This window comes from Numenius arquata, chromosome 2 (genome assembly GCF_964106895.1).
Source record: "Numenius arquata chromosome 2, bNumArq3.hap1.1, whole genome shotgun sequence".
Classification (NCBI taxonomy): domain Eukaryota; kingdom Metazoa; phylum Chordata; class Aves; order Charadriiformes; family Scolopacidae; genus Numenius; species Numenius arquata.
The window spans coordinates 97,401,221-97,417,576 of NC_133577.1; the positions used below are offsets into that span (position 1 = coordinate 97,401,221).

At 34.6% G+C, this 16,356-nt stretch overlaps 1 protein-coding gene across 1 annotated transcript in view; it reads right to left on the reverse strand.

Moving 5' to 3' along the window:
• Positions 1 to 9,655: 9,655 nt before the first annotated feature.
• The window catches only part of SLC16A7 (solute carrier family 16 member 7), an 80,361-nt gene continuing 73,660 nt past the window's right edge, over positions 9,656 to 16,356 (reverse strand). The window contains exons 3-5 of the mRNA XM_074166740.1: positions 15,824 to 15,967; positions 13,242 to 14,054; positions 9,656 to 10,557 (exon numbers count right to left, since the gene is read on the reverse strand). Coding sequence (XP_074022841.1) covers positions 10,286 to 10,557; positions 13,242 to 14,054; positions 15,824 to 15,967 — 1,229 coding nt within the window. The 3' untranslated portion in view covers positions 9,656 to 10,285. The remainder of the gene's footprint in view (positions 10,558 to 13,241; positions 14,055 to 15,823; positions 15,968 to 16,356) is intronic.

Genomic DNA, 16,356 nt, shown 5'->3' on the forward strand with positions numbered 1-16,356 from the left:
TTATGTAAAACAAATATTTTCTATTAGTATTCAGTTTAAACTTATTTTAAGAGAAACTTTTGAGAGTTTTAAGACGTTTGAATAACACAATTTCCTAAATATTTCACATGGCTTTTATGCTCAGACTTGAAATATCATACAGAGAGTTTTAGTAAATGTTTGTGATTTTTCTAGGTCTCTGTGATCCTTGATGAGCGCAATAAAACCAAAATATATTGTGCTAATATATTTCTGCCTGTCTTAAACTAAGAAACAAGGAAAGTGGCATTAGCAAATTTCCTATTCCAAATTCATAGACTTTAAAGGGTTCAAATAGATTGTGCACATTTCCAGCTTATGAAAAATGATATGAAAGGGAAATAGGAAGGAGAACAGCCATAAGACTTGACTGGGACTCCATATAATTGGTATAGAAGGCACCAAAACTCTTCTGCTGTCACAGTAAATCTGCAACAGTTTTATACAAAAAAATATATATTGCTTGATTAACTACAGTTACACACTTTCTAGGGGGAAAAAGCTTCTGTAACAACCCAAAAGAAACCTTGCATAGATACTACTGTTTAAAGCACTCAAATTTAAATTGACAATTTCCAGATGCTAGCATCTAATTCTATCTTTAATCGAAATAATATGTGCAAGATTTTAGGATGTCATCTGCAAACGCTGAACAGTATCTCCTCCTGTCATGCATTTTGATTCAGTTTTTTCTTTATGGAGACTTTGTCATTTCCAAGAAACTTCTCAGAGGTGCTTTTTATCACATAAGACCTGAGAGTTTTTGTTTTTCCAAATGGGTGGAAAATAACTATTTTTTTCCAAAGTCTTTTTACTTACTGTTTTTTAGGTGTATTTTTTTTTTAAAGAAGATTCATGTCTAGCAGCTAAAATATATTACTTGATGGATATTTTTTCAGCATGATCAGTACAAGTGAAAAAGTTAGGAGGAGAAGAGCACATGAAAGAAGGGAAATAACTTAATTACTTTCCAGGCCCATTTACTCTGAATTTTGACAAAATGCTAAAAATAAAATCAATTAAGAGAAATATTATACAACTTACTTTTCTTTCAGACATACTAATTTGAAATACTGATTTGAGGTAATTTGTAAATAATTCTTGGAATTTGCAATTCTAAAATTTTAAACAGAATTGAAGAAAGTACAGTTCTAGATGCTTTAAGATCCACCTGTGTCAATGAACATAAAGTGGGTTAAGTGTCCTTAAAATATCATTCTGCCTGAGTGTTTCTGGATTTTCTCAAGGTAAATCACCTTTTTTTTTTTCTTTTATGTTGTGAGAAAAACAGTGGAACTGTGTCTTAGCTCAAGACTTCCTTTGTACAGAAAAGACTACAAGGCTGAAGTTTCATGCTAGTCAAAGAAACAGCAGACTCATGTCTTTACATCTCAGCTTTGAGGCAAAAACATGATTACATTAAACAATAGTATCCACTAGGAACCTTCTATGAGAAAAAAAGTTGTTCGAAGGGGTGGATATATTCTAACCAAATATTTGTTACCACATGGGATATACTTACAGTTTAGTGTCACTGCGCACTGGAAATCAGAAACCACTTAATGAAAATTGAACTACTTATTCAACCAGTGAATGTCAATCACCAATTATGTGTCTCTTTTTAGTGCAGTATATACACCATTTATTTTTCTTTGGCTTATGATTCTGATTTTATATTCCAATAATAAACTTGGTATCTCTGATCACTAGGGAACTGCCTTATCTCAATTTAGGAAGATGAACTGAAACATAATGTGCTATGGCAAATGCATGCATACCAAGGCATATGAAGAGGAGGTATGAGGAAAAATAAATGTTCACATATATACTACTAGAGATATATGTATTATAATATATGCATATTATGTATTAGAAACTTTATTGAATGGCAATGCTTTTAAGTCTTGATCAGCGGTAATAAAACTGTGGAAGTGATTACTTCTGAGCTGTAGTGGTAAATGTAACCTATCAACTCAATTTGGGATAACTAATAGAATTAAAGGGGCTCATTAATAGAATAAAATACCATTTGTGGGAAAACATAGTAACAACTGTCCTTAGAGACAAATTACAGATTGAGGTCACCATCTATCTTGCCACTGAACTATCAAAATACAAAACCTCAGGAAAAGGTATGATTCATCTGAATTCAGTGTCTATTAATCAGCAATGTATTTAAGTCATGCAATCAGATTCAGTGAGGTAACATACTTTAGGCATGCAAGTGATATCACCAATGTCTTTAAGCAGGGTTAAATATCATACCTGGTTCATTGTGCTAAAGGGAAAATTTTACCACTATGCATTTTAAACTTTTTTTTTTTTTTTTTTTTTTTTGGTTGATCAACCCCTGCATATGGATTATTTCTGAATATTACAAATACTCAAATATGCAAATGTAAGAAGGGGCTAGAATTTAAACAAAATCTAAATACACTCTGGTAGCTGAATCAGCACTTCCCCATCAAGAAGTTTACAGATAACATTCTTTGAAAATAGATTTTAAAGTTATTAGAAATCTAAAAATAAAGACCATTTGCTTTCATAGACAAAGTTATTCCTTTCTTTTTCAATAGTTCATCTTTTAGAAAGATGAGAAGAAATAGAATTATCTACATCCACTATTTCAAGCCATATGGATAAATTCCTCTTCTGCATGAATATGAGTATTAGCAATAAATGAATTATATTACATGTAGATCGAATATAGAAAAACATCCTAATCAGAGTAATGGGAAAAAAACCTGGATGTCCAGATGGTAATTGAGTAATGTATGAGGTTACGTTATTGTTATGGTGGAATTAGGAATAACAAGGGGCTGGCAGCACGTTCTGCTGCTAGTAGTATCTTTCCTACAGAGGAAATCCTCCAGTTCTGTTTCTGTATGCAAGGACAAGTGATTCTGAGATCCTAGCTATATTTGAACAGTGAATCAATTAATATATCTATGAATATTAACACTTTAAAAGTGTAAATCACTTACTATTAGAGTCTGAAAAACCAGCATATACATCCTTTCAGAAACTTTACATGGAAATTTTATTTTCATTTTTCTTTTTTTTTCCCAACTGTTTATCATACACATTTTTCATTGCAATTTTCCATAAATATATATGGACAAACTTGACATATTAGACACTAGTACAAGCCTGGAATAGAAGTTAATGAGCAAGTATGCATTTAAATACAATATAATGCAGTGCATAAGCATTTTACAGGGTTAATATACATTATGAACAATGAAATTTGTCAGGTCAAAAAAAGGATTTGGCATCTAGAAAGAGAATCTTATCATTCACCGAGATCTCTTTGGAACATAAATAGCACCTCTAGCTAATAAATGATTGTCCAAAGAAAAAAAAAATAATAAATCTAGCCAATATATTCAAGTAAAAACCGTACAGTATTGCAAAATACAAAAAGGAAGAAAAAAATTTGTTAGTCAACAGCAATGGCTACTGCATGTTTAATTATTGCATAGCAATACCAAGTTCTGTTGGTAGACTGCAGATATGGTGAACTTTCCGTGTAGGCTAATACAGGTGGAAAATGCACCTATGTAACACTTCAGGAAGGTTATTTATGTACCACTCTGAAAAAATCCCTCAATAATTTTAAGGTAGAACTTTTGAATTGTCAGAGACAAATGTAGACTTTTTACCGGCTTGCCTACTTGCAGACAAAATAAAATATCCAAAACCTGGGAAAGGTATGAAAAATTGTCAGTGTTTTTAGATCCCACTGTTCTGGAGAGTTTCCCACAAGAATTTAACAGCAATATTATTTACAGGGCCTTGAGTATCCTCATTCTCCATACTTTTTACAAGAATATCATGTCCCTCAATGCCTCATGTGATCTCGTCTTACATACTACAATAGATGAAAACTCAGTCTGTTGCTGTCTGTCCAGAGATCATCTCAGTAATAATTCTACAGCAAAAACAACCAATCAACACCCCTCCACCAACAATGTAGGTTTTACAGTCTAACAACAATGAAAATTCTCAGTGATCTTATGCCACTTTGAACTGAGTAATGATTGAAACACCAGTGTTAGGTAACATTGCAGTTTTATGAATGAATTTCTAATATAAATAAAACCAGCAGAAACTGAAAAATAATAAAATATACTCTTGTAGAAAACCTCTAAATTTTTCTGTCATTTGCTGAAGTAATTTATCTGCTTACAAATATGCTGCATTTATCAGGCACAGTATGCAACTTACTCTAAGACATTATATATATTTTATATATACATAAATATATATAATATATATAAATTAGAGTTTTATATATAGGGGAATACATATATACACATACACACATATGCATATATATTCCCTTATATATAAATCTATATATACATTCCAAAAGACATAAAACATTTTCTCAGAAATAACAAAAATGAAGATTATAAACTGCTGACGGAAAGCTTGAGAGGAAATAGATAGTTTCCTTGGGGGTTAAACAGCTTTGTTGGGATATTTATTTAAATATATCCTTTATATTTTATAATCTACATTCAGAGTTTATGTTTGATTTTTTTAATTTACATAGGCTATTAAAATAATAGATATTGTGCATTAGTTCAGGGACTGATTCATTAGTTATACTATGCAGGCATAGCTAAATTGCCAGTCACCACAAATCCTGCATTTTCTGTGTTGTATCTGGTACTCCTGAGATTTGATATGGAGAAAATAAGGCTGAAGCCTCCACTGAAGCCACATCACCTCCAATGTCTGATAAAGCTTTTTGACTATGAAAGGGGTTTTTATGTTGGTTTCAGTGGACTTTGTACTAGGTCCTAGAAGGCAAGAGTGGTTTGCAGACGGAAAAGAAGAATATTTTTGAAGAAACAATCATCGCTGTTTTTGTGACGAGCACATGAAGAACAATCATCATTCCTTGGCCCCAGTCCAACATTTTGTGACCATCTTCCTCAATCACATCATGAAAGGGGGGACAAGCTGAAATTCTGTATTATAGCTAAATCAAAGAAACTTTCTTTTTGGGGGGGATGTAAAATGCAAAGTATTCTGTAATGCTTTTTCAAACTGTTTCACTGTATTAACTCTATAATGTTTCCATTTAATTACTTCCACTAACTCAGAAATGGAAAGAGAACCAAAAAAAAAAAGTGAGGGACAGCATCTCATAGAAAGGGCGGCAGACTTTGGATAGCTAAATGACACATTGAGTTTTTATACCAGTTCAGTGACGTAAAAACTGCACCAGTATGGGTTAAATTTTTAAATTTAATAATGCTATGGCAATTGATAAAAGAATTTGGTCATAAATATGCACTGCCTTAAAAACAGAACTGTTAGCTTCAAATATTTGGGAGATTTTCTAATGGTCTGTACAGGTTTTAACATTATGTGTTTTGATAGCTGTATTCTTCCTGCGTCTTGCAAGTCTCCAAACTTCAATTAAGAGGTAGATGACAAGAAAAATTTGAACTGCAAACCAACAATATGCAAATTATGTAGAAATTACTCAGCAATGCTTCTGCAAATTGTGATCAAAAAGGTGATAATACATGCAAACACTTTATATATATATATATATATGCACACAAATATCAGAAAAGCACTCACCCCCAAAAAAACCTAGAGCGCCTTGTCAAAATTGATATGCCGTCTTGGAAAATAATTATTTAAAAATTCCCTTTATATTGCTCTCTGTGAGTAGAAAAATAGTCATCTATAGATAAACTAACAAGAGTTGCCTTGATTCAATTTTGTTATAGGCAAAATTGTCAGTAACAGCATGTTTATCTATAAAAATGGTCACTACCTTTGTTAGTGAAATCCTGATGGCTGCTCCAAATCTGGCTGTATGTGGTATTGGTAGTTTACTATGTATCTGAATAATGCCTCCCCACTAATACTCAACCACCCAGACCTGAAAGTAGCAAGTGAAAATGTTGCTAAGGCATTTGAGGAAAGAGAACAACAAGAAAGCATTTAAGAAAAATCACTACATGCCAGGCCCAAATTCTCTGTGTTGCGTCAGAATGGAGAACAGGGGTGGGGGTGGGGAACTTTCAAGAGGAATGAGAGTTGTCTGGGAGGAACAGTTACGTACACACTGCCAAATGTTTTTAAGCAGACTGGATGCTGATATGCAAAAAGATGATTAAAATTAATGTGAATTTTGAATCATGATGTCAGTGAAATTGCTGCCATTCACTTCAGCTGGAAGTAGAGCTGAACTTCCTCTCATAAGGACAGCATCATTTAAGAAAACCTATTTGAAGATAAAATAAGACTTTCCCTAATTCTGTCAAAACAGTTCTCAAATCACACTCCTAAAATAAAAGGATTGTAGTCGACTATGTATGCTGCAGGATTTCGTATAACAAGATGCTTTTGTGAACTTAATGGAAATACAGAACTGACAACATTTGCAACCACAGTTCAATGGCAAGAGGTGGGAGGGGTGAACTTTTGATATGTTCTTGAAAAAGTACTGAGAATTAGTGGTGAGAAGTTTTCCTCTGGAGTTTGAAGAAGTTGATACAAGAGAGTACAATGTCAAAAAACTCTAAAGAGAGAAAAGTATCTGAAGGTCTACTCTGAAACTACTTGAAATTTAAGTTGTTAAACAGGAAAAATATTATTGGTGTTATCCCCTTTCCTACTAATTTTAAAATTTTGGCATTTTTTTTTCTTGATTGATCAAATAAAAGCAAGATGATAATTAGGCTCAGTGATATAGTGGCGGAGAAATGAAGAGGATGAAGTACACTTGAGTATAAATGAGATTAAGAACAATCTTGCACTGCCTGACAGAGTCTACAGATTCTGTAGTGCATAACAGATGCATCTGGTATGTCTTGAAGTTTGGGAGTACGTTTCTTGATTGTAGGGTGGGGGCATCTGGTAGCCCGGACCCTGCAGTGGTCCAGATTAGGGGTGAGGTAATTAAAAGAAATCAGAGGGAATTAGAGAGATGGTATATACCCAGATTTTATCCTGAAAGCAGAAATGCCATGATGAAATGATTTGCAGTACAAATTACAGCTCAGTGCAAGTAAGAGTGATATTCAGGGATTTGAAGGCAAGTTATACTCATTTTGCTACTTTGCTGCTCAGTATAGAATTGATTCAAGGCAATTTATTATTATTATTACTTTTTGAAATAAGAGCTACATATATAAGGCGATTGCCCCTTTAGGACCTGTTATTTGGAAGACACCATTCTTTTTTTTAATTCCAGGCAGTTTTTGCATAGATATGGTTCCAATTTTATTAATTCATCTCTGGATTTTAACTTCCTTAATATTCAGTAATATCATGAATATTTTGATGTTTTTTATTTTGTTGATAGTATTACTAGAAAAGTAATGAAAGAGGTATAAGGAAATGTTTCACTTGACTCAGTTCATACTTTATATTGCTCCAGCTGCCTGTTACATCATTTTACTTTATGGGAGTAAAAACTGCACATTGGCGAGCAGCTCTTTCATTCCTATTACTTTTTAACATAATTGACCAGAGATGAAAGAGTAGTAGCTCTGTAGAGGTTTGTGTTTATATAGATTTTTATTTCCTCTGGAATAGTAACTTTTTTTTTTCACTCGTGGTCAGGTGTGTCTACGGCTTGAGGAACCTTGTTTTTCCCTTATTTCCTGTGCCATGTTGCATTGTATTTTGTGATCCTGCATTGAACAAGTAAGTTGCCTGCATGTTTCCTGAGAGCCTTTTTTTTATCATCTGAGTCCATCACTTATGCAACAGCAACTTTCAACAGACTTAAGGCAAAACTTAGCACTTGTCTTCTACTCTATATCCTTAATAATGCCATTTTTTGCAAAGACGTAATAAGCACCTAGAATTTTGCCTCAGTCATTTTGGTTCGGTCTCTATATTCATCTCTTTTCAAATAATATCTGCTGTTCTACCACTTGCTGTCAAGAGCAGAGTGATGTTCCCGATGACTACTCTTTAGCTAAAATTTCAGCTCATCTTTCACAATTCAGTATTTATAACTGATATTCCTCCCTGTATGAAAGCTTAGTGTCTATGAAACTCCTCATCACTTTCTGGTGGCTCTGGGCACATAGGGTCTTCACAGGTCCTGGAATTCAGCCTGTATGTTTGTATAGTCAAAAACAGAGCAATACTTTTACCTCATGGGGTGATGGCAGGGCTATGGTTCGAAAGGAGGTGCAATGTATTTATTTCTTCTCTGAAGCTGGGGGCTGGGAGAGGAACTGCAATTTTCCTGGGACTAAATAATTCTCCTTTACACAGTTCACTGCTCAAATCTGAGCACATAACCCATATTTTACACCAAAACTCTAAAATGCACGTATTTTGTTGTTGATGTGCTATAAAGTTAGAAGACTTGTAGAAGGTGTTTGGTTTTCCTGCATATAATTAAGTAACAAGTAGGTATTAACTGCTGTGCCATGCTGTGAGCAGATTCATGATGCTTCTCCCCCAAAACACTGCTGAGATAATGAAAAAGTTCAGCATTACTGTGGAATTTCATAGTATATAAGATGATAACCCAGCAAAACAGAAGCAAGCACTAACAAAATTTTCAGAAGAATGAAAATAATAATATTGAATGCTACTCTTTCTTAAAAGCATTCACATATTTGCTAGATTTTACTAGTAAGTTCTTTCTTTTGTTACTGGTGCTTCAAAGTATGTTTAATACAGGTAGCTGTCTGTCCAATATATTTGCAACTTTTTGAGATTTAAAAGAGGGCTAAAATGAATGATATTCTTTTCCCTGATTTGAATGTATGTGTATTCTGCATAAACAGTGCACAAATGTTTTATGAATTAGACCCTTAATTTTCACAATTTCTGAGGCATTTATATGCATCTCTCCAAAACAAACAGCACCTTTCCTCGTCTAAAAATACAGAACAGAAATATTTTCACTTAATACTTTCAGAAGCTTTCACTTTTAGCTTTCAAGTGCAATGCTAATTTCTGTAAAGTAAAATTGTTGACCTATACTTTCTTTTGCCTAAAGGAAGAGGAACAATTGTGTACATTTTAATTTATTTGAGTGTCTGTGTGACATTGCAGACAGAAGACCAAATATCCTGCACAAAAATGATATGTTAATACAAAAAGCTTCCAGACTGGCACTGGTAATGTGCATTGCAGCATTTCTGCCTGAATTGGCATTACAAAAAAGAAGTAGCTTTTCACTAAATACATGGGAAAGGGAAGTGAGAACTGGTATAAAGTTACTTGTCTGCAAAGACCTGAAGTTAGACCTTAAATCTCCTCTCAGTAGACCATCAGACAACTAATGACCTGTCAATAAACCCAAGCATCTACTTGAAGTCATTGCCATGAAATTGATTCAGGCCACAAAAGCCAAGGGTAAGTATCCTTTTGCCATCAGCATGTTCTGAATCTAGTCCCTTTAGGAAGAAGGTTTCACAATCCAATCCAGTTCCTTCAACCATACAGGAATACGTAACCAAACAAACTAATTGCCACTCTTGTTAGAAACGCAAATCTTGGTTTTAAATCCTTTTATGTACAGGCAGATTTTAGCTTAGTTTGAATTAGTGAGGTCTGAACACATTTGTGTTCAAATGTGTATGTTGAAGTACAACGTAGCCAGCTATCACAGCTATCACAGGAGGAAACAACTTCTGGAATATATTGCAATTCAGCTGTTTATTGTATTTTAGAGACGGTGCCCACCTATCATTGGTCTTCTAACCTTAACTTTTACATCCATATTATATTTTTTATACAGATATAATGAATCTTTTTGATCTAGTGGCCATACAAAAGAGAAAAAAGTTTCAGTGTGCTTCATTTCAAGTACTCTGTCTCTTTTGAAACAAATCTTCGAGCTTATATTCTTTTTAATATCAGTGATAAGTAAAGTGTGGGCAGATTATTTCAACAGACTTTAATGATAATCTAAAGATGAGCACAAAATATCTTCCCAAATAAGAGTTAGAGATACTTTTGCATTCGATATATTTTTAAAACAAAACTGTTTGTCATTGGAGGGCTTTATATATAGCTTAGTTTGCCTGACTCTTGATTGTCCAGAGTCATAGTTTGATGGACTCATTTGTGTGGTGTCACTACCTTTGTATCACTGAAATAAATAAACTGTAGATAGTAATTTAATTTAGAGTCTTGCCACGGGGCAAAAATCTGTTCCCATCCAATATTGTGACTGATCATTATTACACAAAACCTGGCCTGTGTCTTGAAGACATATTTCTAATGGAAGTCATAAATGTTGCCTTCTGAGCTATATTGCCAATTAAATATTGGTTTCTCTTTCTGAAGGATCTTCAAGAGCTTTATCAGCTCTGCTGGTGGCATCTTCATTCTCATTGTTTGTTAATGGTTCTGCTTCCTTCAAGTCAGTGTTCTTCTGTGCTTTCTGCTTCTCATCTTCTAACTTCTTTTCTTTTGCCAAAAGCCTGTAGTTAATGGTATTGCCAATGAACAACCAGATACTGGCCACAATCACAATCACTCCGCAGACAAAATACATGTACTGATATTCACCGGTAACATCCACTAACCAACCTGAAATACAAAGACAAGAGAGAAAAAATCTTTAGAGTAGAATACCAAATACAATGCACATCTTTTCCGAGGAGAAATACCTATATATTGCCTGCTTTTGAAGTTGGAGCAGAAAACATGTTCAAATGGTCTAACATATATAGCTGAACTCTAACGAAACCTGTATTATTCAATCTAGCAGTTGTCACTGGAATCACTGACAATGATAAAATGTTGAAGAACAAAGTAAGTAAAGCTTAACGAATAATGACAGACAGTTTTTTAGTTCTTTGATTTTCCTTCTTTCATTGTCTTATTATTTTATTCACCTCCTAATTTTGTTTCCTATTGTTTTGGAGTGACTGTCTGACACTCACGGAGGCTGCATACAGACAATAGGATGAAAAGGTATGTGCCTTTTTAGGCTGCTGTCACTGTGCCTCAACTGCTTGCTTTTCATTTTTACTTTCCTATGACTAGTGAAAGAGATAGAAAGGCTTGTCCCTTCAGCTATCATGCTCAACTGCTGAGTTTTGAACTCTGAAGCCTGTACCTAAAAATTACATCCACACCTCTGAGATTAATTTGGTCATGACATGACATTATCAAAATACAATATAACTATTCTTCAACTTTTTGAGCCATTCTTTCAAAATTTTCTCAACTGCCAAATCAAGATTTATATGGATCCAACTATTTAGCGCTGAACTCTGCTACACTATCATTGAAATTCACAGGATAACCCATATGCTTCAATTTGGTATGGTTTTGGATGCTTTTACTGGGTTGAAGCCACAGTGCCAGCCTATTCGCCTGATACACATTTGCAAGCCATCAAATTATTTCAGTCTTTATTTCACAAGCTTAGTATTAGGAAAAATCTCAAATAGCACTGCAACTGTATAATTCACCTCAGAGTAAATAGTACCATTTACTGGCTTTTATCGATGAGCAGTCTCATAAAAATGATGATTAAAAATGAAATTCTGCATTAACATTACTTTAGCATAATATTTTAAAGGATACGAACTAGTCAAAACTGGAATTTAGCTTTTCAATATGCTCACCCCCTTTGTTGTCTCTATTTAACAAGATAAATCAATTATTCATACAGTTATAGCACAAACACTTTTCAAAACTTCTGCAAAGCTAATATACTGAAAAATAAATAGTTGCATATGCTATTGCTCCATATATATTAGATTTAATATCTTTAGAGTTAATACTAATATTGATTTCAGAATCTGACTGAAAAGGCTGGACTCCATTGGTCACAGGCTCAGTCCCCCCACTAGGTGGCATAGGAAGAGTCTGCATGACAAGAATATATTTTGTTCTACCATCACCAAAATCAATTTGTATGTTAAAAGGCAAGGGAAATACGGAATATCTTGAGAACTATTAAACATTTGCTTGTACAAATATTATTGTACTGAGTGAATGGAATTGTTTTGACATAATTTAAATTTAACTCAACAACACTATCTTCATACAAACTGTGAGAGTAATCCTTAAAACACTTTGATAATTATAAATGGTTTTAGGCACATATAAACTTTCTGACTTTTGTGGCTCTGCTTATGTGGGTATAGTGTATGTTCACAAGGCTTGCAATCTCAGTATCTTTATATTTTCATATTGTTGGGCTTACACTGCAACACACACACCCCCCCCTTTAACAGATATTTTTCAATAAGATCTGAGCGTCTATTTCTTTAGTCTCTTCTATCATCAAAAAGTTTAAGATTATAAAACTTACTAACAGCATTACTAAATACTGACTAAAATGCTAGAAAACAGAAAATACTTTAGGTAAGACTCTTCATCATTTTTGGTGCTAGAAGCCCAAAAGTTACGAATATGGTCCAGGCTATACACTTAGGCTCCCTTTAAGATCCCCCTACACTCAAAAGAGAAATTGGCAACATTACCATCTTTTATTCAATGTAGGATGGTTCACACTCTGAATTGCCTTCTCTGTTGGCTATAGAAATATCTGTTTGCTATAGATTGCTACACGCTAATGGACTGGCTGAAAGTGAGTTTTCGGTGTGAAATCATGCCAGGGCACAATGCTCCACAGCTCTGTGCTTCAATCCTACCAGGCACACATCCTGTCTAGGCTGCTGAGCATGCCCCTGTCCTTTCTGGCACCTCCCCACTGGTTTCTTATCTCTAGAAATGCTAATCCCTCTGTTTAGGTAAACTAAAGTTGCTATTTTAAATTTATGTGGGTGCTCCTCTAGCTGCCATTAGGTTAGAGAAACCACAACTCACTGTGAGATCTTCACAAAAACTGACCAGTGGATTCGACCAGTTCAAGAGAATAAGAACTGTGTTGGCAAAGAGTAAATTGGAGTGAATATACGTAAATCAAGCTAGCACTTGATTAGTGCAAGCTAGTAAAGCTAGCACTACATGCTATCAGAAAAACATACATTTATCATATGGATTTATGGGCCAGTAGAGATATGCTCTTAATCTACCTACTGCACATGAACACATTGTACAACTTTCAGATTCTCATGTAGATCTGCAGCTGTAAAGTGCATAGATAATTGATGCAGTGCACTGCTGCCACAGTACATTCCTAGTCATGCAGAAAACATTAAATAACATTAAGAATAATTTTTATATTTCTTAAATATTAAATCGCAAGATTATGCTGTAATGTCTGAAAAAAATGGAATAAAAGAGATTCTTACCTCCTAGAGGAGGACCTATGAGCACAGGGCAACATTCCACGATGGTGACAAGTCCAACTGCACTGGAAAATCTGGCAGCCCCAACAAGGTCCATCAATGTCTCAAAAAGAACGCTGCTAACCATTCCAAATGCAAACCCAAAAAATACAGCATATATCACCAAGCCAGTATAATTTGTTGCCAGAGGACACAAGATATGACAGACGCCATTGTACAAGACAGCAAAACTAAAAAAGTACTGAATCTTTGGCCGGATAAACTTGGAGTTTGCTACGAGTCCCATTGAAGGCCTAGCAAACATGTCTACGAAGGCTAAGATAGATAGTAAAAATGCAGCAGAATATTCATCAATTCCCTTGTGCTTGGCATAAGGAGCCAAGAATACTATTGGAGCGAAGAAACCGATAAACATAATGACATTTCCTGACAAATAGATCAGAAATCCTCTGTGTCTGAAGAGGGACAGATCTAGATATTTATTCATAGTTTGACAAAAAGATTTCTTGTTGTTTTTGTGCAAGGTAGAATCTCCTGTGCCTTTTTCAACATCTTTTTTCGCAGGAGGGACTGTTTTCGGTCCAACAGGTCTCATAAGTGACCCAGCCACGCAGCAGTTCAAAAGAAGTCCTCCCAGAATAAGAAAGCTTCCTTTCCAGCCAAATGCATTAAAAAGGAATTGATTGAGAGGTGCCAATGTGCTCAGAAACACTGGACTTCCAGCCATGGCCAATCCATTAGCAATGGGACGCTTCTTATAGAAATACTTGCCAATCATGGTCAAGGCAGGCTGTAAGTTGAACGCTAAACCCAGACCTAAACAACACATAAAAGAATATTATCGAAGGTCATACACTAAAAAACATATCACACTTCGTTCAAGTTATTTTTTAAATGACCAATATCTAATCCAGTGATTCCCAATGAAGACAGAAACCAACTGGCATTAGAGAATGAAATACAGCTTCATTGCCGTCCATATGTGATAATGCTAAGACTATGACAACAGTGGCATTCTACTATTTCCCCCTGTAGCACTGCAATAAGAGCCCAAACTCCTTGTGTTTCAGCAACGATAGAGATGGGGGAACTGCAGAGGAATGATGGTATCAGAGCCTTGACTCACTATTTTTATGTTTACTAAGCTGTAATGCAATTCTCTCTTGGCTCATTTCACAAAAGTTATTAAATGTCACCTCAGCTACAAGGAATACAAGGTATATTTAAACGCATAAACCTCCTCATTTCATATTTCCAGCCCTGTTTAAGATCAAACTTGTGTAAAAAAGTGGAGCTTAAAATGGCTAATTATTTCGGAGCACATTTAGCTTCACTTCCCCAGGTATGGAAGTCACTACTAAAGGTGAAGTTGTAGAGGACATGCGTGGGAGCAGACCACACGTCCACATCAGCTGAATGTATAAGCTGAACCTCTAGGCTGCCTCTCTGTATTAAGATATCTAGGCAATAAGGTCTAAGTAGCTATGCATCTGCTGAACGGCACAGGAGAGAAGTTTTCTTCTCTTATAGTCCTGTTCCTGGACCCTGGCTTTATTCTTTCAGTGAGCACTAAGTTTAGGATGTAAAAAATAAAACTTTAAGAAATAATTACTGAACAAAGCAGGACTCCTTTAGTCCCAGTACAAAGAAAGATGAGCTTGAATATAGCAACAAGTATTACTCATTCATTTATTACCTACCAATATTTCACCTCACTTGATTTCCTTATTCTGAGGAGGTAGTTTAAAAAAAAAACCCACAACTTCTGATAAGGAGTTTATTTAATTTACTGGCTTTATGATCACTTTAGTTCATTGCCTTAGGCAATATCCAATATATGAATAATTTTATTTGGGGATTGACCTTGGGGGATTTTAAACAGAAGGCTATTGAACTGAAAGTTGTTATACTTACCTGTGAGAGTATATGTATATACAAACCTACAGAAAGCTGGTACTAGCTTTTGCATTTTTACTAGAATTCTACTAGCCTTTGCCACCTTGTTTGAAGTGCAACATGATTGAAAGCTAAAAGAATGAATGTGAGATTCTACACTAATGACTGTAATAAGTGCTGTCATGAGCCAATCAATTTTTATATCGTAATTACAGTGCAGTGTGGAACAGTACATACATACAGCATTTATTGAATAAAATCATCAGTTGTTCCTGAAATATCCTAAGAAATAATTTAACATCATACCAGATAATTTAAAGGATTAGATAGCTCAGGTAGCTGAAAAGAACTGATCTTGCTATCTTTTTGGCTTGCACTTGTACAATGCCTTGTACAGTGGGTCCTTGATCAGTATGGCTCATTGGTAGAACAGTATTAGACATGAAATAATATAAATAATATAACATAATATAACATAACATAGTGCAGCATAACATGATATAATATAATAAATATAATATATTATAACATAACATAACATAACATAACATAACATAACATAACATAACATAACATAACATAACATAACATAACGGAATAGAATAGAATAGAATAGAATAGAATAGAATAGAATAGAATAGAATAGAATAGAATAGAATAGAATAATCCCTTTTAAACAAGACTCTTACCTCCAACGACACCAATACATATATAAAGTTCAAGGACGCTATTGCAGAAAGAGGAAGCAATCATACCAAATGAACACAGGATACCTCCTGCTATCATCACAGGCCGGCTACCATATTTATTCACCAAAATGCTGCTTATGGGACCTGTTGGTAGAAAGAAAATACATTAACAGGTAACTCCATCATATGTGTCTTTGTGTTTAGGATAGATATGTTAGAATGCCTTATTCTTCCATCCCAGAAAAGGTTTAGCTGTTTCTATACCAATTTGTCTACCAAACACACTTTGTGAGTTTGCAGACGCATGAGCCTGCATGTGGATATATTGCCTCCATGACAATATAAATATTGATTAGTCATGGAGATGGATCAAAAGATTAAAGACATCAGACAAGCAAGAGGGATTGTTACAGTTCACAAGCAATCAATACTGAGATCAGTCAATGGAAGTTTTGAAAGTGCAAGGACTGGAGAATTTCAAGTATGGGACAGATATCAAAACTCCACAGAGCTGGTGGAATCTCCAGGCAAGC